The sequence below is a fragment of the Dinoponera quadriceps genome, unplaced genomic scaffold, assembly GCF_001313825.1.
Source record: "Dinoponera quadriceps isolate SergipeBrazil2010 unplaced genomic scaffold, ASM131382v1 scaffold2167, whole genome shotgun sequence".
NCBI lineage: Eukaryota > Metazoa > Arthropoda > Insecta > Hymenoptera > Formicidae > Dinoponera > Dinoponera quadriceps.
In genome coordinates this window covers 1833787-1855529 of record NW_014556702.1, presented here as the reverse complement: position 1 = coordinate 1855529, position 21743 = coordinate 1833787, and the positions used below count along the sequence as shown (strand labels likewise).

The window sequence follows — 21743 nt, the reverse complement described above, 5'->3', positions numbered from 1 at the left end:
AGACGAAAACGAATTCTAAAGAAGCTCCATCTGAGGACTTTCTAAAGAACAAAACGATATTCGGAGGATACAGGGAGTTTCTTCAAGAATCGCTCGTTAAAGTAATGAGTGGCGGGAATGAAAAAGTCCGAGTATCGCCGAAAGCAACAAATGTTGATTTCTCATTAAACCTACAGGCATATAAGATCGCGTATAAGCGTTGGAAATGACCAGCTATTCACAAAAGTATCGGAAGTAGGGCAATAGCAGCTTATGCAGTCATCGTCATTATGTATCGGAATCATTACGCGTACGGAAAGAAACTTCGGATGCTCGCGGATCGAAGAAACAACGGTCGCAATTGAACTCGTATCGAAGTGGTCGTGCGCGCTTAGAAACGGCGCGAAAGTAAAGTGCGATTAACTTCCCATCGATGAGACGACAGGCGATTAATGTGAAGTCTACGCGGCAGAACTGGGCCGGACCTCCAATTGCAGAGCGAGTGCCGTTTTTTTCTGTTCAGGTAACAGCGGGACGGAGACACGAGTGCTGAATGTGGACAACGCCACTTTCACGTTTCCGTCGTCGCCGCTGTTGACGCAGGGTGGCGACGTGTCCCCGGGGATGCTGTGCTCCAACAGCGAGCACGACGGCAACGAGGACGAACGCGGTGAGAGCAACGAGACTGTGCCGCGACGTCGATGCCGTGCTGCCGGCGACGCCACCGGCACGAGCGACATGTGCGAATGCGTGCACGTGCGTCACGTGCCGCTCGGAGCGACCGTAGAGATTATTCTCTTAGATCAAGGTAATTAGTCTCATTCCGAAGTAATCGATATGTCTGTTCGCAATGTGACACGATTGTCCCGTATTTTCCCGGATTTCACGTGTGTTTCTCCTCACATGTCCGTTTTTCCCCTCTACCCAACGGCCATGTTTATCGTCTGCGTTTGCTTTGTGCGGGACGTAGAAAGCGGGAAACATTGCAGACGGAGAGTGCAGATTTTTCATCCCCGCGGGCAAACGAAACTCTCGACTCGATTTCGCGAGATCCGCGCAAAAGTCTAGTTCTCTTCGTTCGCTGATCATAAGGTAGATATTAAAGGCTCATGATCGCACGCTGTAGTAGTCTTGTTTGATGATGTCGGAAACGAGAAAACGCATGCCGAGAGTTCTTGCGGTGTGCGTTCAAATAGACAGATATATCCACAAAATAATATTTATGATCGATTCAGCACACTAGCAAAATACTCCGAATACTTTCCTCTTTTTGCTCTAACGATCAATAAGTAACCGTGAAATTAATATGACATGCAAAAATTAATATGACTTTCCTTTCTAATCTTTTGATTTATCTATTACGATATTACGATTTTGTCACATTTGCATACCATAGTAAGATAATTATGCATAGACGTGAAATTCTTATAAAAGTAGCTTGCAGGACAAACATTTCTCTGATTTTTATATTTCCTCTGATTTTAAGTTTTTCTAATAGATTAAATTTCAATACCAGTATCGGTATCAATACTTTCGTTCTGATACTGGTATCATTAATAATATCGATTATCTTGATTGGATACCCGTTTCAATATTAATACCGATATTTTCATTGTATCACAACATCCTTAATCAGGCGAAAGAGTGCTTTCTTCCGTGCAAGGTCGCGCGCGACGGCTCGTTAGATCAATTATTACGTAAGTATTAATCGATCGCTCACACGAGCTTGGGGTAATCTTGTAGCGAGAGGGGCGACGCATGAGATAAGGGAGGACGTTAGCGCACAATAGCATATAGGCTTGACCGAGGGATCTCGATGTCCTTGATCTACATCCAGCATTTGCCGCAAGAGGAATTATTGATCGAAACTTCCTCTACTTTTATAAATCATTCCTCGGCAGAAGATACATTGTACATCACTACTTTCCTTGGGAACGATATTTGGCGTGTCATCGCGATATTTTGCGACACCACGCGACGACACTGGGATTAAAAGAAAGCCCGTGATTCCCAACGACCACGCACGAAACAATTGATCTCCTTTATAAAGCTTCGCAATTAAAGCGTGTGCGAACTGATCGTCGCATCAAGCACCAAGTTTGCAATGTCTCTCGTGAAACCGTATTTCTACTAACCTTCTATCTAATGACAATTTTCAGCCTATTAGACCTACGCATTTATCTTTGTTCCGTATTTTTCTAAATAATCAGGTAATACAATATAATAATAAGTGTATGATAATTCATCGTCATTTTATGATAGGTGGTCTGGACGATTTGGTTTATCACTTGCATGGCTACAGTTTCTATGTGGTGGGTGCCAGACAATTCGGACGAAGTATGTCACTGCAGGATATAAAGAATCTGGACGGGAGAAGGCAACTGTTCTCGCGAAATCTTGACTGTGCACCGGCCAAGGATACCGTAATTGTGCCCAAATTTGGTGCCGTGGCACTGCGATTTAAAGCTGATAATCCGGGTAAATTATTCACAATTAAGTTTCTTTGTAGGTTTCTGTCTTGATACAAATTACATTAGATGACAAGATTACGGGGTGCCTTTATTTTATCAGATTGATTGTTAATGATATATTGGAGCAACAGTTCTAGTTTATAATATAAAGAGCTTTTGTGAGTTATCGAGGGTTGAAAATAAAAATTTCTCGTGCGAGCCAAACTTTGCCGGGTTTCAATGGACGATAAAATATGTCCTTTCAAAAGTGAACTTTACTTTGATAAATTTATATATAACATTTGTTCCAAAGAGATATCCGATATGCATACTTGGAAAGCTGCTAAAAATAACGAGTTCTCCGTCAATAAGTCAATGTTAAGGACGATCAATTGCAAATTCGTCAAACATTTTGATAATGAACGACTGACCTGATAATGTAAAGTAGTTTACATAAGAGCACCGGTTTTGCGGAACAATTTCATGGAATTGCTACTTTCACTTGGTTTTATAGGTTATTGGATGTTACGAGATGAACACGCGGCTGATTGGACTCGCGGTTTAGATGTTATCCTACAAGTCGGGGATCCTAGCGACATGGTAGTTGCGCCGCAGGACTTCCCCAAATGCGGATCCTTCGTTGGACCCGATTACTTCCTTATATAGACTGTTAATCATTTAAGTCGATTATGTATATAGTTGTATATAACAATATCGTTCCGAACACATATCTAATCGAAGGTAGATGCATTTTTACGACCATTTTTTTTACGAATAAATAACTGCTTATATGTTTAATACTTTGCTCGTGAATATCTTTCCTTCTTCTTCCTCTCTCCCTCTTTCTTTCACACACATACACACCCACACGCGCGCGCGCGCGATTTTCTGCATCATCGTAAATTTCTTCTTTGTAAAACTCGATTACGCGCCAATCTTTCTTTACTTCATTTTCAATTTCAATTAACTCGATATAACGGTGAATGAACGATCTATTCCGGAAATTTATGCATAACTGAAGCGCGCAGTTTTGTAACTTTCAACTCAATAATTAATAATTAAAGTCCATTTTAAATGACAGTTGCATCATAGCGATGCGTAGCCAACGCCTGTACTTTGGGCTCGGCGAGTTTTTGGCATATCCTTCGCGTCCATCGCGAAGTTCCCATTCGTGTCATTCGCTTCCTCTTACGAACAGATGACAGACGCCGCTTTCGCGGTTCATTTCAGCGCGCACGTCACGCATTTCCGCGCGCGCTTTGACATGACTGGATGCGGCCGCGACTGTAACCGTGATTCATTTTTTCGCGGTGTCGGAAAACCCCGAAGGATCGAACTGACACGTGGCTACGTCTGTGATGTTCTGCCTGAACGCACTGTATTGGCAGATAACGACCTTGTTCTCGGTGCCTCAGGAGCTACTGCTTCTGCGACATAAGGTCTTCCGCGAGTACGCTAGGATCGCGGTCGGGCCGGATTTCATCCATACGTTGCCCTCCATCGTGATCCTGACGGCAGCGATAGTCGTCCTGTGGAAGCATCCGCCGGCCAGTAAGCGGCTCTCGCACCTTTTAGGCGCGACTTCCGTGTACAGAGGTTTGCAGGTATGGAGACTTGTACGATATGCAGTTAACGATCCTTCACGTACTCGCGTGTCTTTCAAGGTATCGGTCAGCTGGCTCACGATTAATGTGCTTTTATGGCTGTGGCTGATCCTTCAGAGGATACTCTACTGCAGCGTCTGGCATTATTGGAGTTACGTGAGTAGAATCGTTCCACTTATAAGTTGAACCGTTTTCTCTCGCAAGCGACCTAGACTTAGGATCAGTCAACAATTCGCTTTTGTACAAAAGAGACGAAGGGTCTCTCTGGGTAAAGCAAGAAATAGCTTTCTGGAATTATATCACCGGAGGAGAGTGCGTCTCAAAGTCTCGTAAAATAAGAGCGCGAGTAACGGCCCGGCAATTTGACCTGATCTGTTTAATAAAACAACTCTTAACTCAGAGTTTCACTAATTAAAGACGGACGTTACCTATCTTTTATCCCGGCTTCTTAATGGCATTTAGTATTCCAATGTAGAGTACGGTAACATAAATATTTCCGAGACGCGAGAATTTTTTAAAAATATGTTCGACTTAAAATCATCGAGATGCTCGTCTTATTTGACATAAGGCAGTTATTTGTCGAATATGGTATCTTGAAGAGTCTGTTATGATCGACGTAGGAATCTGAGCATCGAGAGATTCTACATCGCGCCTGGTGGCAACGCCTCTGGTCCTCGTATTACCCGGCTCATGTGCAACCATCGGTGGTGTCGACCGAATTTATCAGCTGGATCATCGCAATGTCGATGACGCTGACCGCACTAGGATTTGCGGTTTATATGGATCGCGTGGGAACTTTCATAAAAAATGTCCTGACCAAAGTGGGAAATGCACTCGTGATGATAGCTTGTTACGTGAAATTGCCATGGGAAGAGTTAGTATCGCCTCTGATGGTGGTATGATGGATTGTTGCTTGGAAAATATTTTCTCCTTTCGTTATTTTTATCTTCCTTCACTTTAACAATTTTCGATCGACGTACAGTATCCAAATCGAAATATAAGCGGCCTTCGAATTGAAAAAAATCACAATTTCAACGCTAATGATAGAAACGTAGAGAAATTCTCTGAATGATTATGCTCGAATAACAAGATTCATGCAGTCACGTGTATAACAAGGTGGATCGAATTCAAGTGGTAGAAGCATGTTGTAGTTTTTTCAACTAATTTTTTCGACCAGGCACTTTTTATTCTCAAAATAAATAAATAGAAGATATTTAAAAGTAAATAAAATATGTCGTAATATATGTGAAATATCCGAAATATAACGCTTCACAAGCGCGTGCGAGGAAGCATTAGAATACGAATCCTGCCGGATCCGATCCAATTTTGTTAAAGCTTCAAGAGAGATATTACAGACGGATAATATGTTGATATCACGCAGTGATAGAAGTAAAATTTTCATACGGTTTTCAGGTTCGAAACGGAAGAGGCAATGATAATGGAGGAGAATATGGCAATGGAGGGCAGCGAGATCGGCTCGATTTCCGACGATACCCCCTCGGAGATGTCGGTCGACATGAATTGTCCGGCGTCAGCGGATGTGCGTCCGATCTCCTACAGGACTAACTGGATACCACAGGCGAATTTCGCCACGTTCAAAGAAGCCCACCGAAAGATATCGATGAAGTCCTTTCACACGGTGGCAGGTGTAAACGACATTCAGGTAACGGTAAGCGGACAAAAAGAGGCGAACTTTCTTTCCATCGCTCGAGACACCTCCTTCCTCTCAATGCCCTAAATGACTAACACCGCGACCATTTCTATGTTAAAAACACAACAGTCTGCAGCTTTCGCCGCTTTTCTCCTAGCCGCTTTAAATAACAATATAGTCGTTATGTTATTTTCACGATTGAAACAATAAGCTTCGATTGCGCGAACGTTCGCTGACGTAACCATTCTATATTCGAAGCAAGAAGCCGCTATTCCCTGGGAATTTCGTTCAGATTCCGAAGGAATTCCTGCTTCTGTCGGATAGCCGAAGACGCGGCGCATAACTGTAACGCCGGTTGTCGTTTTCAGGATTCCGATAAGATCGCCGCGAAGCAAGCGCGACATCGGCGCGGCTGTCACACCATAATACCCAGCAATTCCAGCGAACAGTCGAGTGAACACTGAAAGGATCCGTCGGTGCTTGCCGAGTGCTCCTCGTTAAATGTGTCTCTCGATAATTGAATCGTACTTAACGCGAGGCAAATTTATACACGAAAGCAGCTCGTAAACATTTCGGTTCAATTCGCGTAAGAACCGCGACGTGGCTCGTATATCGCCAAGTTCCGTGTAGTCCCCCTCCCTCGATATTTTTTACGCTAAGTTTACACGAAATTTTCGAAGTACTTTGCAGAAGAATACAGAGCGTGTATTTTTATGATCCCGTTTTTCTTTGAGAGAACGATATTGCTCGACCGTGGGTTTCGCGATAATTGCGAGCGCGGTGAAAAATGTCCCACATACGCTCGATGAGCACACAGTGAAGCGCAGTCGTTACGTAAAGGGCGTAACGCAACGTTACGTAACCCCAAGATCGCGTGCCGCCTAATGTCGATTGTATTGATAGAATTATGTATACTTTATACAAACTTTTTATAAATAAACGCGTGCGAAGTTTTAGCGAGCGCAGGCGATCGATACGAAAGTTCGCGACTCTTTCGCGACGTTTCGCCGGTCAGTGCGTACACAGACGCACGGTGACGATATCGCGAGGGAATCATATTTACTGCGGATTCCACGGCAGCGAACGGAGAAATAAATGAAAAGCCAACTATTTTCTCGGTTCAGCATCTTTAAAAGAGCGCTTTACGAAGCGCGGTGATATCGCGCAGCAGCTTTCTCGTCTTCTTTGATTATTTATCGAATAAAAAGTCCTGCGCCTCCGACCGACCTCCAGGACTCCGCTCCGTCGTTTGGTGGGGTGGAACGGCCGAAAGGGCGCATGCGTCCGACGGGGCTAACATACCCCATCTTGAACCAGAGCATTATTCTGTAACTACATCTCTTGTGGGGTAGGTCGCAGGTATTCGTGATAAACACGACGTACGAAACAAACATCGGTCCACGCCGAAAGTGCTCCTTCGCGAACGTCGCCCTCGGAGAAGCGGAGCCGCACGAGTCGCCCCGGGAATCGATTTTCCAGTCTGGAAAACTTGTCCGGGTGGAATTCAGGGAGAGAGATTTGGTGCTGAAGCGAAGAGAGAGAGAGAGAGAGAGAAAGAGTCGGGCGTCAACGATCCTTCGCGGCGTAACGAACGTCCGCTCCGTCGAACGATGTAATTATTACGCGCAATAGCAGATTGTGCGGCCATCATCACGAGACACGGAAATTCGACGGTCACGACTGTTACATCGGAATTCTGCGCGGACTCTTTGGTAAGGAGCTCTTATTTAACTAATTGGAAGACGAGCGTATGTAATACGTAAATATTCACGTTCGCTTCGCTGCCTGAGGATGAAATGCGAAATTTCTAAACTTCAAGTGAAATTTTATATTTTGCAACGCGGGGAGGGAGAGAGAACAACGACCAAGGGATCTCCCTCCGACTGAAACGTGCGTTATTTTCAGATGCGCCTCTCGGGAGTGAGATTACGTTTCAGTTATCGCGGAAATTGCATGTGTGCGAAGCTGCAAATTTAAGGGTGGCGTATATTGCACGGTAATTCGCAGCTACGAACGCCAAATCGCCTCGCTTAACGCATAGCTGTCTTAATCGATAGGTACACACGCGTCTTGTAGCAATTAAGATTATATGCGTACACGACCTACGCCATTCATTTAACGAGCATGTATTTCCTACGCGCAATTAGGCGTACGGTGTAAAAGCAACTCAATCATCCCGTCCAGAGGCACCGTCTAGGGTAATTATCGGGCTGGTATGAACGTGGTGTCGCGTAATATGGCCCTTCGACGATGAACTCGTCAATCATTGCCTCTAAACGCGTATCTGCCGTATATTCGAGTAATAAATACGCGCGATTATAATTTCTCTTGCATTATCCGTCGCATCATTGGAAAACGTCGCTTCGGATGAAAGCTTCAATACAATTCGAAAGAAGCATTTAAACGCTAAAAATATCGAGACTAGGTAATTTTACTTCTGCCAATATCAAGTAATGCCCAACCTCATTAATACACGGCGCGGATATCAAAAGTCATTGTTAGCCACTAACAGCCGGCTTTAACATTTCTTCTTGTTCTAAAATTAGACGTACACCCACGTTTCTGCGATTGCCATTTCTCGCCTCGTCATTCGTTTGTTCAATTTACCGTGTTTCTTCATTTTCTTTTTCGCATGTATATTCATCTCCGGACGCGAGGTTTTTCCATTTTTAAAATATTCGCGTGTATCTCTCATTAATGCACCAGCACGTTTTCTGACGCAATCGCGAGCCGATTCAACGCCCGCTCGCGTTGTGTCGTGTACGAATTTCACGACGGGATTCACGGGATCCACGTGTATGTACGTAGACGCGATGTAAACTTGATATTGATTTTGCGTTCAGCATCCAGCGCGTGGAGTGAAGCGCGCGCACAGCCGAACGGCGCAAATGCGCGCGTACGGACGCGAACGTGACACACACGCGCACCCACATACGTATTTAACGCACGCGCGCGCATGTGTGTGTGTGTGTGTATATGCACAACTTAGCACGTGCACCCTCTTCAGCCTCGGCCCCGAATTGGTCCGGCACAATGAGGAAGAGGCAGGGCGGGTTTCGTTAAGGAGGGGAGGGTTTTCAATGACCGGACGCGCGAGCTAACGAACGCGCGTTGTGGTAAGGGATAATACGCACGAATGGTCGTGATACGTGGAATAAGAAGGAACCGGTTGCGTACTGCTATTGCTGGGTCTACTACCGATGAAAGGTGACACGCTGAATGCGCGTCGTTGCTAAGCGTGTGACGAAGAAACGTGTCGAGCGACACAATGATCCGGGAAATGTCTAAGCCTTTTTTAAGCCGCGGCACCCCGGCATTGAGCCGGCCTCTTGGCTGAATAATTAGCTGCTTCTTTTTTCGGATTGTAATCTCGCCCGTAACGGTGCAAGAGGAAACGAAGAAATTCTAGTTAATTTTAGCGACACTGGCGTGAAAACCAATACGAAAGGTCGAAAGGTGCTCAACGACGCAGGTAAAAAAGAGAATTATATTTTCCGTAAATTTTCCAGGTGGCCTTTAACGAAATTTTTCTAGAACCGGGAAATTTATTATTAAAATGTTTGATGTCGAATATTAAAAATCCGCTGAAAAGAGAGAGAAAATGAATAACAATGTTCAATTGGTTTTTCGTGGAGGAAAGCTCCCTTTTCAAAAAGATAGTCTTCTTGTTTGGAAAAATGAAAACTATTATTAAACATAATAATTTAAAAATTATTATCGAGGTTTATTGAAATTACAATTAATCGTTCCATATATTCTAAAAATACTAATACTACGTATTACGTCATTTTGCGATATATTACCGAAGGTCAACGAAATGTACAGTCGATACCGTTTCCATATCGAAAATCAGCGAGGTGGATGAAACGAAGCCGATTATTGGAAAAGCAATCCCCGAACGACATTCGTAATCGACCGGCTCACAATTGTGTGCCAGATCTTATCGGAACGTGGGCGGTAATATTTATCAAGCGCATCGCGTTTTTCTGTGAATGCAATAAAGGTCACAACAAAATACTGCCATTTAGAATACGTTATTCACATTAAATGACTTCTCAGAAATCCGCCATTGCCATAAAAACTAACTGGACTGATTCACGTCGGAGGTAATTTAGTAGAAATACAGCAAACAGACGAATTAAATGAAACTAATGGGCATTTTGCAGAATTTCATGAATGTACAAAATTATTATTGTTAGAGAAAGGTTTAAAGAATGAAGTAAAGATTAAGGGGACATTCGAGAGTATTTGTGGAGAAATCTAATAATAACGAAAAAATCTGGAAGAAATAGGAGGGACGCTGAAAATTTAATTTCATACAAATTTTGTCTCTTCCTGACTTTCTTATTAGCGATTTATTTTTAGAGAAACTATATACGGCGGCGACATGAAGTCTATTCACATATCGTGTAAATATATGAATCTTTTATCGTTTACCTTAGGACATCGCGTGCGTCCTTTTCAAAAGAGCGGGATTACTTGAAAACATCGCAGCAAGGCGGAACAATTTTATAATGATCGATTACACGAAATCGATTATCGCGCGAAGGTCACGCGAAACTGCGTCTCATTCTTCCAATTACGCCCAAGCACCGCCGCGCTCCTCTCTATACTCGGTGTACTTTTTCGACATGTTTCAGACTCCATGGCGGAAAAAATGTATTATTGGGGCGAGGAGAAAGATCAGGTCGATCCCGATCAGACCTTCATAGAGTTCAAGGCCAAGTTGGTGGGGACGGAGAAGAGACGCGAAGCGTCCCGCTCCGTGCCGAAGATGACGGTGTCCTCGCCACAGGGGAAGATGACCGAGATTACCGAAAACCGAGAGCAGGACGCCGAACGCGGTGGTTGGGACAACAAACTCGACTTCCTGTTCTCTTGCATAAGCGTTTCCGTGGGCTTGGGAAACGTCTGGCGGTTCCCTTACCTTTGTTACAAAAACGGCGGCGGTAAGTCGACGTTTTCGAATTCACGTAAAAAAAAATTTGCGTAAATAACGGCCCACTGAAACTTTGGCGTTACTTCAACAAGGTGAGTGTGTTAGAAAGTAATATATTAACCAAGTGAATATGTTAATTTAACGTGTATTTGTATACTTTTGGACAAATTTCCATGTTAAAGTAACACAAAAATTTCAGTGGACCGTTATTTACGCAAAGTTTTTTACCCTGCACGGACGAGCAAATTAAACGGTTCTCCGAAGCGTTCTACAAACCTTTCATGAATTTATAATTATATTATGTACTATATCGGGCATTTATGTATTACTTCATTGGAATTTTTTGTCGAAGTGTAGCACAATTGTCTCGGGGAAAATCATATAGGCATATTTTTATAGTTGGAAGAAATATAGAAATATTGTTTATAATTTAAAACCTAATTTTGAAGACGTCTCTTTTATGTTAATGTAAGGTCATCAAATCTGTCGTATCGTTTAGCTTCGTTAGAGCTCAGAGTTCGCTGCTGTAAGTCGAGGACGCAGGAAGCATCGGATTTCAGCGGCGTGCGATGCTCATAATTGCTCCTCTGGTTTACGAAGTCACGCAATCCTTAATATGATGAAAGCGACGTGCATTAAGATTTAGTATCTTTTCCCGAGCTTAATTACCTCACCTTTAATTAAGTCTTTTTATATTCGTTATTATCTACGATTATTATCAGAAAAATATATTCGATAGAAACGAAAAGAACGGCACGATTATATTTGTACATTCGGGTTACTAATAGCGGATAACAAAATTACTTATATTTATCTTGGATGTACGAGAGTAAATAATTATTATTCAGCAAGTTGATATTTTTATACAACTTGAAATTTTGCGGCAGGTGCTTTCTTGATTACATACGGCATCGCGATGCTGTTCTGCGGAATCCCTATATTTTTTCAAGAAGTCGCTATCGGACAATACCTCGGAGCTGGCGGAATGTCGTTAGTGGGCGAACTATGCCCCCTTTTGCAAGGTATTTTATCTTCAGACATTATATATCCTTAACATGAAAGTATATGTCAAATGATGAAATAGTTATCGCGCAATATGTCACTGTCGCGACACGTATCGTAATGTATCGACGACGAATTTCAGGTGTGGGGTATGCCACGATGACTATTGTATTCTTCCTCGACGTGTACTATTGCATAATTATCTCCTGGACACTTTTCTACCTCATAAGCACGTTTGTGAATATACCCAGAGTACCTTGGAGCGGATGTAGTGAGCGGCATATTTCTTAATTATTATACATTTATTAAGAGATGAAATTATTGAATATTTCGAAATTTCCTAAATATACTCGGAATATATATGATTGTATTGTGATATTTCATATAATAGGGTCACTTAAAAGATGAGAAAGAGATTTATAAAAATATTTAGAAATATTTTTTATTACGTCTCCGAAACCATATTCATATAATAACCATCATAATACGATATTAGAAAACGACGATTGAATGTAAAATGTAAGTTTGTTGCGAAACGTCTCATTACGTTTCTCCAGAAAATTGGTGGAACACGGACGATTGTTTCGATGCGGCCGAAGAGAGCGATGGTATGCACGGAAAAACGAACTGCACGATTTCTGGAAATAATACCTGCCACCACACCACACCGGTGGAAGAATATTGGGAGTAAGTAAAGCACTTTCAAGAAATAATCGCGACATATCGCTCACTGCACAGAACAACGAAAATACTGATCAAACAACTTCAGGTTTTACTTCTTTTCACTCTTCTCTCCATTTTCATTTCCTTTGAGGCCGGAAAACTGTTCGAACCCAGAAATTTCTTGATTAATAAAACACTACACAAATACGTATACACAACGACCATACGAGTCCCTTGAGAGTTTTGGAATGCTTGTGATGGAAAATGTAAGGTACTATGGGATTCGACGTAAAAATCAGAAAACACGACATTGATTTTCTTAAATCAGGTCAAAGCAACTTCGCTCGCATATAAATGTACTTACGTAATGATACATAATATCGACGACAATATCCTCGGGGGAGCACGCGTTTGTGCGCATGCATCGCGAATTTGCGATTTTTATCAAGTTAATATAAGCACGTTGGATTAGATGTGCTTCGTGTAAAAGCCATTTTTAAGCTAATTACTTCGCATCGGTAGTAATATACGGCACGGGCAATCATTGCGACGCAGAAACGCAATCAGTTGTTCCTATTTAATCCGATAATTGCGCGCATCTTATTATAGATATAATTTGCAAAATAACGATAGAGATTTTTCACACGTTGACCATCGTCCTTCACACCCTTCTAATATTAACCTTTTGCAGTCCTGTATCAAGGCCTACGTCGACATTGCGTTTCGTTCCAGTCGATTTCGTTCCTCTCAACTAATTTTTCAAACGTTAATATTTTTCACACATTATTATAAATATTGCATTAATTAGGTGCTTAACATTTCAAAGTAAATGTAAATAACTATCTGTGAATTTCTCAGAATAAAATTTCATTAGAAACAATTAAAAAATTAATTCATAGCGATGATAAAAATACTGCCACTCGAAATCACAAGATTGAATGTATCACTCAAGCTTAAAGTGGATTCTCACTCCATGCGAATGAATATTTCGATCGATTAGAGTGGATTTGTTCCTGTAACGGTGGAGTACATCAGGTCCGTTTTTCAATTCAGAATGAAAATATTTACTCAACGATTTAGAGTGGAGACTTCATTCTACATAAGTAAAACATTCGTATTCGAATAGCTCGGTTATCACTTTACTTATTGATTGAAATTTCCCTCTAAGGAATTTAAAGTAAATTATTTTTAACGATATTTATATATATTTTTTAACGTTATTTTTAACGATATCGTTTAAAAATAATTAAATTTTTACGAGTCGGTGGGAAGAAACGTCGAACTGGCAAGGTTGAATATCAGCGTTATTTTTAGACTTATGTGTACTCCAATCGCGGAGGATGGCTTTGAGTTTTTGATTTCTGAATTTTCAGGCAACGAGTTCTCGGCATTACCTCCGGCATTGAGTCCATCGGCAATATCCAATGCGAGCTACTGGGCTGCCTAATTGTCGGCTGGCTGCTCGTTTACTTTATCATCCGGCGTGGTCTTCATCAGAGCGGTAAGATCATCTGGTTTTCAGCCTTGTTCCCGTACGTGGTGCTTTTCATTCTTTTGGGAAGAGCGGTGACGTTGGAGGGTTCCTACGACGGTTTGCTCTACTATGTGACGCCGCGATGGGAGGAATTGCTCACGCCCGGACCATGGATAGACGGCGCTACCCAGATCTTCTTCGCTTATAGTATTGGCACCGGTGCCCTGCCCGCCTTGGGCTCCTACAACAAGTTCCACCATAATTGTTACAGGTAAGAGACGCGAACCCGTTCGCGTACGATCGCAGCCGTCCTCCTCGACAGGTCGCTGTCGTGCCACAGCGGCGATAAATCCTCGTAACGGTTCACTTAGCCGATCGGAAACCGATTTTTCATCGGCTAAAGTATCGATGTGTTAAAATAGTTTTCATACGATTAGCGAGATGGAGAACAAAGAGCGTTCCGCAAACTTGGATAACACACGAAAGCGTGGGTTGTGCACATGCATTTTAGTTGAACAAAACAGAATTTCTGGTTATGAAAACCATTATTATTATATTTCATGCAACTATAATAATGGTTCTTGTAACCAGAAATTCGGTTCCCTTTAATCAAAACGCGTTTGGTTGTCCACTTTCTGGTTAATTCAATCAAACTTTTTTCCCGTATATCCTCGATGATAGAATCGAATTAATTTGTTCGATGGTGCGATTGTGCAGTTTTTCTCCAAAGAGCTCCAAACCTCTCGAGTAAGCCACGTGTGTCCCCTTAACGCTAGTTACCACGGATTCCATTGATCCGTCGTGCACATCATGAATTACGAGTAGAGAAAATATCGGTAGAGTCTATGTGACTTTTAGTCTATTCTTTAATCACGACGCACACCCCACACAGTGTCGTCGCTGTTGGAGTCTTTCAAAAAGGGAGTTTTGTCTTGCAGAGACGCAATAATCACTTGCGTAGTCAACACCCTGACGTGTCTTCTGGCCGGTTGCGTAACCTTTTCGATACTGGGTCACATCGCCCAGGAACAACAAACGCAGGTGTCCGAGGTCGTCAAGAGCGGGCCTGGTCTTGTGTTCCTCACGTATCCCGAGGTCGTTCTCAAGCTACCCGGTGCTTCGTTGTGGGCCATTATATTCTTCGTTATGCTGCTCGTAAGAAATTGTTATTCCAACGACGGTATCGGCTGCCGCCGTCTATGTTTGTTAACGTCGCTAAAATAGGGACACCCGTTGTCGCCCTCGGCGGGTAATTTATCTCGACGCGTCACGATTTAATCGATATCGTATCATTTTGCTCTTCCGCCAGGAATAATTGGCGTTGGTATGTTTATATGAAACGAAATCAACGACAAATTAAAGAGCTCCGAAAGATAAAAAATAATAATAAAAAAAAACACAATAATAAAAAAATAAAATAATATTCCTGTTTTCGATTCGATTGCAAATTGAATGATATTCATCGGGGCGTCTTATGAATGAAATCGTGCCAATGTGATAAAACAATTCGATAATGGCACTTGTATCTTATTTCCTAGTGAACACCAACTGACAGTAACATAATATCAATATTATAACCTCCCACTCTATAATGTAAATGTTACGTAACACGTTATATTGCATTTACGTTGTTGAGCGGGAAATTATAACATTAATGTTATGTTATTCTTAGTTGGCGTTTACTGCGTATGGACATCTTTTGTAAGTTACATCGATTTGTAAGTTTCACATAACGAATGTTTTCCAGTCAGATCTGTTCGACTTTTTCCTCCTAAGAATCCTGAGAGCTTGCCTTTTAATCTGTGGCTCATATTACTGATCTCTCATGAAGAATAATCTACTCTATATATCCAAGATCTATTAATAAAATAAGGAACCATGGATCGATTAGAATATAACAGTGGTCGTAATTTCAGTGTAACATTTAAAGTGTACGAAGTCTATACAAATTGCTTCACTTTCATGCAGATACTCGGTATCGATAGCGAATTTTGCATCGTGGAGTCTTTTATAACGGGCATGGTCGACTACTGGCCGGATCAACTTCGTCCTCACAGAATCAAGTTCACCATCGCTATCTGCTTGGTAATGTTCGGCCTGGGAATTCCGATGATCACGAACGTTAGTATCGCATATAATGTGAATGTATAACGAACCTTTTGAGGTTCTAAACACGTTGAAAAATTCATCGAAAAAAGAACAATCGAGCTCTGGCATTTCAGGGCGGGATTTACATTTTCCAACTGATGGACTTTTACTCCGCGAGCGGAATGTCTATTCTGTGGGTGTGCTTCTTCCAAACGATCGCTATTTCATGGATCTTCGGAGCGCAAAAATTCTGCGATTGCGTGCATCAGATGATGGGAATTCGATTGAACAAGTTTTGGTATATATCCTGGGTCCTACTCGCACCGATCATCATGGCTGTAAGTATCCTACCGAATCTGTACTAATTAGAGGAGAAAGTGGTATTATGGCCTCTCTTATCTCCGTTGTTAGGTGACAAATTCTAGCGATTACTTATGGAATCATTGTTGATTTGTTTAGTAACCTAACGTTACACAGTGGCGCTAATATGCCAATACATAATAGCTGGCATTTATTATAACGTATTTTTATTTTCGAGCATTTCGTGTCTATCACTTGATTGGACGACAAAAATAACAATCGGATACATCATGTAATCGGTTTATCCGATGGAAGTTTTTCTCAATGTATAAATTTGTCACAAAACACTGTATTTTTTAAACAAAATCAATTTTTTAAATTTATTTTAGTGAGGGGCTATATTACTATTCCCTGTTCCTTTTCGACTCATTATGCCGTGTCGCTACACTTATTTTATAAGTAACGTTCTAAATAATAATTTAAATATAAATATCTCATAACTTTGAGTCTAGAATCGATTGAACAACACTTTGACTAATATATTCGTTAAATTTTCAACTTAAAGTATTGATTATTAACAAATTTATTGTACAAAATATGAATGGGGAGGGGGGGGCTATAATACCACCTTCTCCTCTATCAAATATATAATAATAGACTGAAATAACTACGTGTTCATAAAAAGATTAATTTATGAAACAAATTATTTTAACGAATTTACAGAGAATATATATTATCATCGAGCCGTTATCGGGTAAATTAGAAAACACAAATGATATCAAATGATGCAAAATCATTTTTCTTACAGACTTGGTTATAATTATTTCATATCTTTCATTTTCCAGTTCATCTTCGTGTTCCAATGTGTGCAGTATAAACCGCTCAAATACGGCAATGATTACGAGTATCCGACGTGGGCAGAAAGAGTTGGTATGTGCCTGAGTTTCTCATCTATGATGTGGATACCGGCGTATGCGATATCTTACGTATTAGTTACACCAGGATCGATTAAGGAGGTAAATAGATTATAATATATTCGCGCATGAGTCGTCACGCACATGAAAAAGTCATTACCACTCGACGTATACAGAGTGTTTCTTGAATCTAATTAAAATTATATATTTTCTTTAGAGTTGCAGAAGTATAATTTATCATCGTTGCATTTTCTCCTTTCAGAACATCCTAAAGGGTTTGCAGCCTAATATCAAATCGCACGCGAAGTTACCGAAAGGCGATAAGTCGGCCGTGATACCAATGTCGGAGAGTAGCGCAGGTTTAATCACGAAAAATAACAGTTTCCTGAGTCAAACATGATTGGCGCTAGCGATCACTTTTAACTCGTGTTAGGTTACATTTATCTTAAAAATAATATTTATAGATAAGATAAATATATATATATATATATATATAAGTGAGTCCACACGCGACTGGGCGTTCAGTAGTAATTTGTGTCAAAGTGGACGCGTGTCAAATCGAATTTAGTTTTCATCATCTCGTATGCTCAGTTCCGCAGCAATCGTCACACTATTATTTATTTAACGATAAGTCGTATAGTTTAACGTTCATTTATTGACGTGTTTCTGCTAAGAATGTCAAAGATTCCCCTTAATTCTTTAATGGCTGGGATTATGATCGTTTCGATATTGAGACAATTTCGAGAATTCTTTTATTTATTGAGTTTCTTTACTTGAAAAAAAGCAGGGTTTATTTTTTATTTCCTTCTCATTTTTTAATTATACTGCCCATGCGAAAGAAAACTACAAGAATACTGGTAAAAATTATTAATGGAAAAAATTACTGATATACTATGAGAAGAACAATAGATTTTTAATAGTATATTAATATTTTTTCGTATTCTTGTATTTTCTCTCCGTACATATACGACTATATTTATAGTAAAAATAATTATCTCGTAAATCGCGCTTAAAATCCATCGAATTTTCCGTTAACACATAACAACTCGTTCTAGCCGTTAAAGTTTTAGGGTGGAGAATTTCGACTGACGAGAAATTTACACGAGGGATCGCGATTCAATGATTCGTATGTGTTGACCAAGCCGATAAGATACTCCGACAAGCCGATAAATAAAGAGCGTAATAAGCATCGGAAGCAGGGCGATGGGGGGAGGGGGGCGGGGGAGAGTGTACTTTAGAAATAATAATAGTATACCGCGCTAGTATTCAAATATCTATTTATGGGGACAATTTAAAAGAAGTATATTTTTATATCGCGATCACATCGCGATAATTATATGAATTTTTAACGGAGAGATCGTTTGGTTGATAATTCGACTGGTTTAATGGAACTCACGTTGACGAAGATCTCTCAAGTTCTCGCATCGGGAAGGATCTCCCGCGCGCGCGAGCTCTTGAAGAAAGCGAATAGGAAACGTTCTCTCCTGTGATCGCGCTCGCATCCACTCCAAGTGGTGGTGCAACTGGCGAGGTGTTCACACGATCGAAGACTCGTCCTCCCGGCGGAGCGCATCGAGGGGTTCGCAGCAGCTCTACGAAGTAACATAGAAGCATAGCGCGTAGAATAAGTATGGATATACTGGCAGTTACTAAAATATACTCAATACATACCGAAGTACAAGTAAAGTGACGTAAAAGTCTAATTTTTGCTACTCGCGTTCGAATCTCGAAGTGACTCTGTGCGCTCGCCGGGACTAGCCGAATCTCCGATTTCAACCAGTCGCAATAATCAACTGGACCGTAGCAAGAAATACGAGATATTTCTATTGACAAAGTTTTAGCAGTTTATACTGCATTCGACTCTTCGACAGCACAAATTTTCGAGAATGTTTCCTTTTTCTACGTGTTTCACATTTATAAAGCGTGCATTTTGATGACGCGTGACGCGATTGTAATGACGTGTTTATGATGTGACGTACGTACGGTTAAAGCGAAGTATCATTTTCACCATTGTTTTTACGTGACTGGAAATTCAATTTTCTTTCGAAGAACTCGATTTCTTCGTGCCAACTTCCGTTCCAGGTTTATAGCAAATATTTCTTTAAAGGCGCAAAAAGTGCAAAAGGGCGATTGAAGTTTGCAGTTGACGTCACAAACGACAAGCATTTGGTGTCTGAGGACACGTCTAACAGTATTTGATGAAACTGATGTTACATTTAGAGAGTATGTTAGAATTATTCGAAAGATACTTTTATTCTGTATGCGATGTTATCCTGTTTAATCTTCTGAAGCAGAGTTTTAATCTATTTGATCGATTCGAACGTCAAGGTATCCTTTGCGAAAATTCGCCACTGTACAGAGAGAGAGAGAGAGAGAGAGAGAGAAAGCGTAAACTTAATTTTCCTTACTATTATTTCTAATGCATTCTTTATATCACTCGTTAATATACGATTATTCCGCGTTTTCATTTCCCGACGCACACGTAAAAGTGTTTTTTGTTTTCGAAGGACTCTCACGTATTTCGCTCGAAACACAAAAGCAATAACGACACACAATACGAGGTGAGCGCTTCTTTAAAAACCGGCCTAATTCAGTGCAGTATTTCTCCTTTGTTTAGCCCGTAGGGTACTCTTAATCGCGTACGCTATTCATCGAAGTGTTGCAATTGTTGACGTTGTACAATACTGAGAAATGGCTGATAGCTTAACGCGACGTTCGTTTCTATTTTAGTACCATCATTGTTGTGACGCAAAGTACTTCCAATAGTAAAGTTAAGAAGCGAGCGATATTATAAGCCAGTTGGATCTGTTTGCGTTGAACAACATGCATTCATAAAGAAAAAAAAATATACGGTACGATTGGTTTGTAATTGCGTTTCGACAGAATTACGATATGTATTTAAAAGTGGCTCGAGACTCGACGACGATAGTTTCGCGAACGAACGACGGCGCATCGAAACGTGGCGTTCGCACGTGCCGGCCGCGAATCGAGAATTTCGTTATTAATCGACGAATTATCCATTGACACGCGAACATACGTAAGAGGAAGATTCTTTCACACCCATCTCACGAGAGCAAAAGACAACCCTGCGACCGTATATGTAACGTTACAAACACACTTGTTCAACGCAATGATAAGCATAATAAACATGTTTCCACGTGACTGTATCTCTTGTAGGTGATTCAATGTGACGTACAAGCACAACCGTGTGGTGTGTCAGCATAAATTTCACACGATCGTTTATTTGTTTCACGGTGATATCTGCGCGTATATTTGTGCGCGCGCGTGATCGCCGAGCCGTTTGGCCGGTCGACGCGGGTAATTCGATTAATAATGGCTCTACGAACCGGTGTTTGCAGTTAGAAGAATTCGTACAAAGAATTAAGTGTTGCACGAATTATATTTCTATATGCACATATATATATATATATAGATATATATATTACGTGCTCGTTTTATACGGCGTATAAGAATATATATGAGAATCAAAAACAGAGAGAGATTTAAACCCAAGAAGTACTGTTTTTGTAAACGGAAATTAAATGCAATTACGAAGGAGAAACGAAGCTTCCCTTTCATTGCCGCGAGATTCGTTCGGAATCTGATTTCGTTCGCGCACATTCGATCGAATCCTCGATTCTCCGTTCTTCTGCGTTCAACGCAGGAAAGGAATCGCTTGAATCGTTTATGTTGCTCGTTCGCGAATAAGTAGGACGGTTGGAGGAATTAACGCACGTACATTTATTTTTAAGTATCTCAAAGCACGTATACGATTTTTTATTGAATCTTACTAAGATTGCGAAATTTTGTTAAGTATGAAAAAATATCCTTAGATTTAGATGATGTAGATGATGTAGATTTGTCGTCATTTTAGAAGATAAATACTCGACATGCGTTTTATCATGGAACGACAATATCTCATCTGTATTTTTAAAACACCATTCTTTCACGTCAGCGCAACACGCTTTGCGTCATAATACATACGGATTGATGGATTTATTAAAAAATCTCTCCTGAAAATCTCCGACTAAAATTTCTCGCGATGTTTTTTCGTATCGTAAAACCTATCGAATCGCGTTATGACGCATTTACGGCGTACTTCATATCTTGAGAACCACAAGCATTTCTACGTTTCGCGGATTACGAGGAACGTGTATGTAACAGAGTGAGATAGTGTGTAAGAATTTTTAAAACGTTTCTAGAGAGGTAGAAATTTGAGTCGCAATGTTGTACGTTCTCGAGAGTCACGAAATTCATTTAAATTCGTAATTCAATTTTATTTACTTTTTAAGCGATCTAATCTGAATTGGAACGCGTTATTCTGCGATGTATTATTTACGATATGTAAATTTACGAATGTATGCTTGCTTAATGCATTGAATGTTTCGCATATTTACGAAATTATGTATACGTTTCCGGCTAAATTGTATCGATATATGTACTTCAATAAATATACTAACGCCTATCATTGTGTGTTTGGTATATATTTGCAGATAGCAATACAAATATTTTTCATATTATTATTACAAGTATTTCTACATATTCATGCATATTATATTCGTTTTCATATTGCTCATCTGCCCTGTCTTCTCTCTCTCTCTCTCTCTCTCTCTCTCTTTCTCTTTCTCTCTCTCTTTCTCTCTTTCTGTCTCTCTTTCGCTTTATAATCATTATAGGTA

At 40.7% G+C, this 21743-nt stretch overlaps 3 protein-coding genes across 11 annotated transcripts in view; all 3 read left to right on the top strand.

Annotated features, from left to right (window-relative positions):
* Positions 1–3229, top strand: part of LOC106747966 (laccase-4-like) — a 52187-nt gene extending 48958 nt beyond the window's left edge. For all 8 annotated transcript variants that reach the window (XM_014626042.1, XM_014626041.1, XM_014626039.1 and 5 more), the window contains 3 exons: positions 503–787; positions 2242–2457; positions 2944–3229. In XM_014626042.1, coding sequence (XP_014481528.1) covers positions 503–787; positions 2242–2457; positions 2944–3095 — 653 coding nt within the window. In that variant the 3' untranslated portion in view covers positions 3096–3229. The remainder of the gene's footprint in view (positions 1–502; positions 788–2241; positions 2458–2943) is intronic.
* A 558-nt stretch (positions 3230–3787) lies between these two features.
* Positions 3788–6148, top strand: LOC106747962. The gene is made up of 5 exons (XM_014626020.1): positions 3788–4033; positions 4094–4189; positions 4654–4907; positions 5447–5696; positions 6053–6148. Exons 1-5 carry the CDS (start codon positions 3788–3790, stop codon positions 6146–6148), a joined length of 942 nt encoding a protein of 313 aa, XP_014481506.1.
* Positions 6149–7030: 882 nt separating this feature from the next.
* On the top strand, positions 7031–21519 carry LOC106748005 (sodium- and chloride-dependent GABA transporter 1-like). 2 transcript variants are annotated; one of them, XM_014626133.1, is made up of 11 exons: positions 7031–7396; positions 10325–10633; positions 11511–11645; positions 11768–11896; positions 12183–12312; positions 13662–14033; positions 14701–14917; positions 15731–15883; positions 15985–16188; positions 16996–17166; positions 17327–17464. In XM_014626133.1, exons 2-11 carry the CDS (start codon positions 10330–10332, stop codon positions 17462–17464), a joined length of 1953 nt encoding a protein of 650 aa, XP_014481619.1. In that variant the 5' UTR covers positions 7031–7396; positions 10325–10329. The 2 variants fall into 2 exon arrangements, with proteins under 2 accessions (XP_014481619.1, XP_014481620.1); XM_014626134.1 differs by lacking the exon at positions 7031–7396 and having other exon boundaries at positions 10330–10633; positions 17327–21519.
* The last annotated feature ends 224 nt before the right edge of the window (positions 21520–21743 follow it).

Bases quoted from the DNA above. Each gene is read 5' to 3' on its own strand.
- LOC106748005 (XM_014626134.1), top strand. From the start codon at position 10,330: ATGGCGGAAAAAATGTATTATTGGGGCGAGGAGAAAGATCAGGTCGAT. The intron at 16,189-16,995 runs GTAAGTATCCTA...TTCATTTTCCAG, and splicing joins TCGCACCGATCATCATGGCT to TTCATCTTCGTGTTCCAATG. The intron at 17,167-17,326 runs GTAAATAGATTA...TTCTCCTTTCAG, and splicing joins CACCAGGATCGATTAAGGAG to AACATCCTAAAGGGTTTGCA.
- LOC106747962 (XM_014626020.1), top strand. From the start codon at position 3,788: ATGTTCTGCCTGAACGCACTGTATTGGCAGATAACGACCTTGTTCTCG. The intron at 4,190-4,653 runs GTGAGTAGAATC...TGATCGACGTAG, and splicing joins TCTGGCATTATTGGAGTTAC to GAATCTGAGCATCGAGAGAT. The intron at 4,908-5,446 runs GTTAGTATCGCC...TACGGTTTTCAG, and splicing joins GTGAAATTGCCATGGGAAGA to GTTCGAAACGGAAGAGGCAA.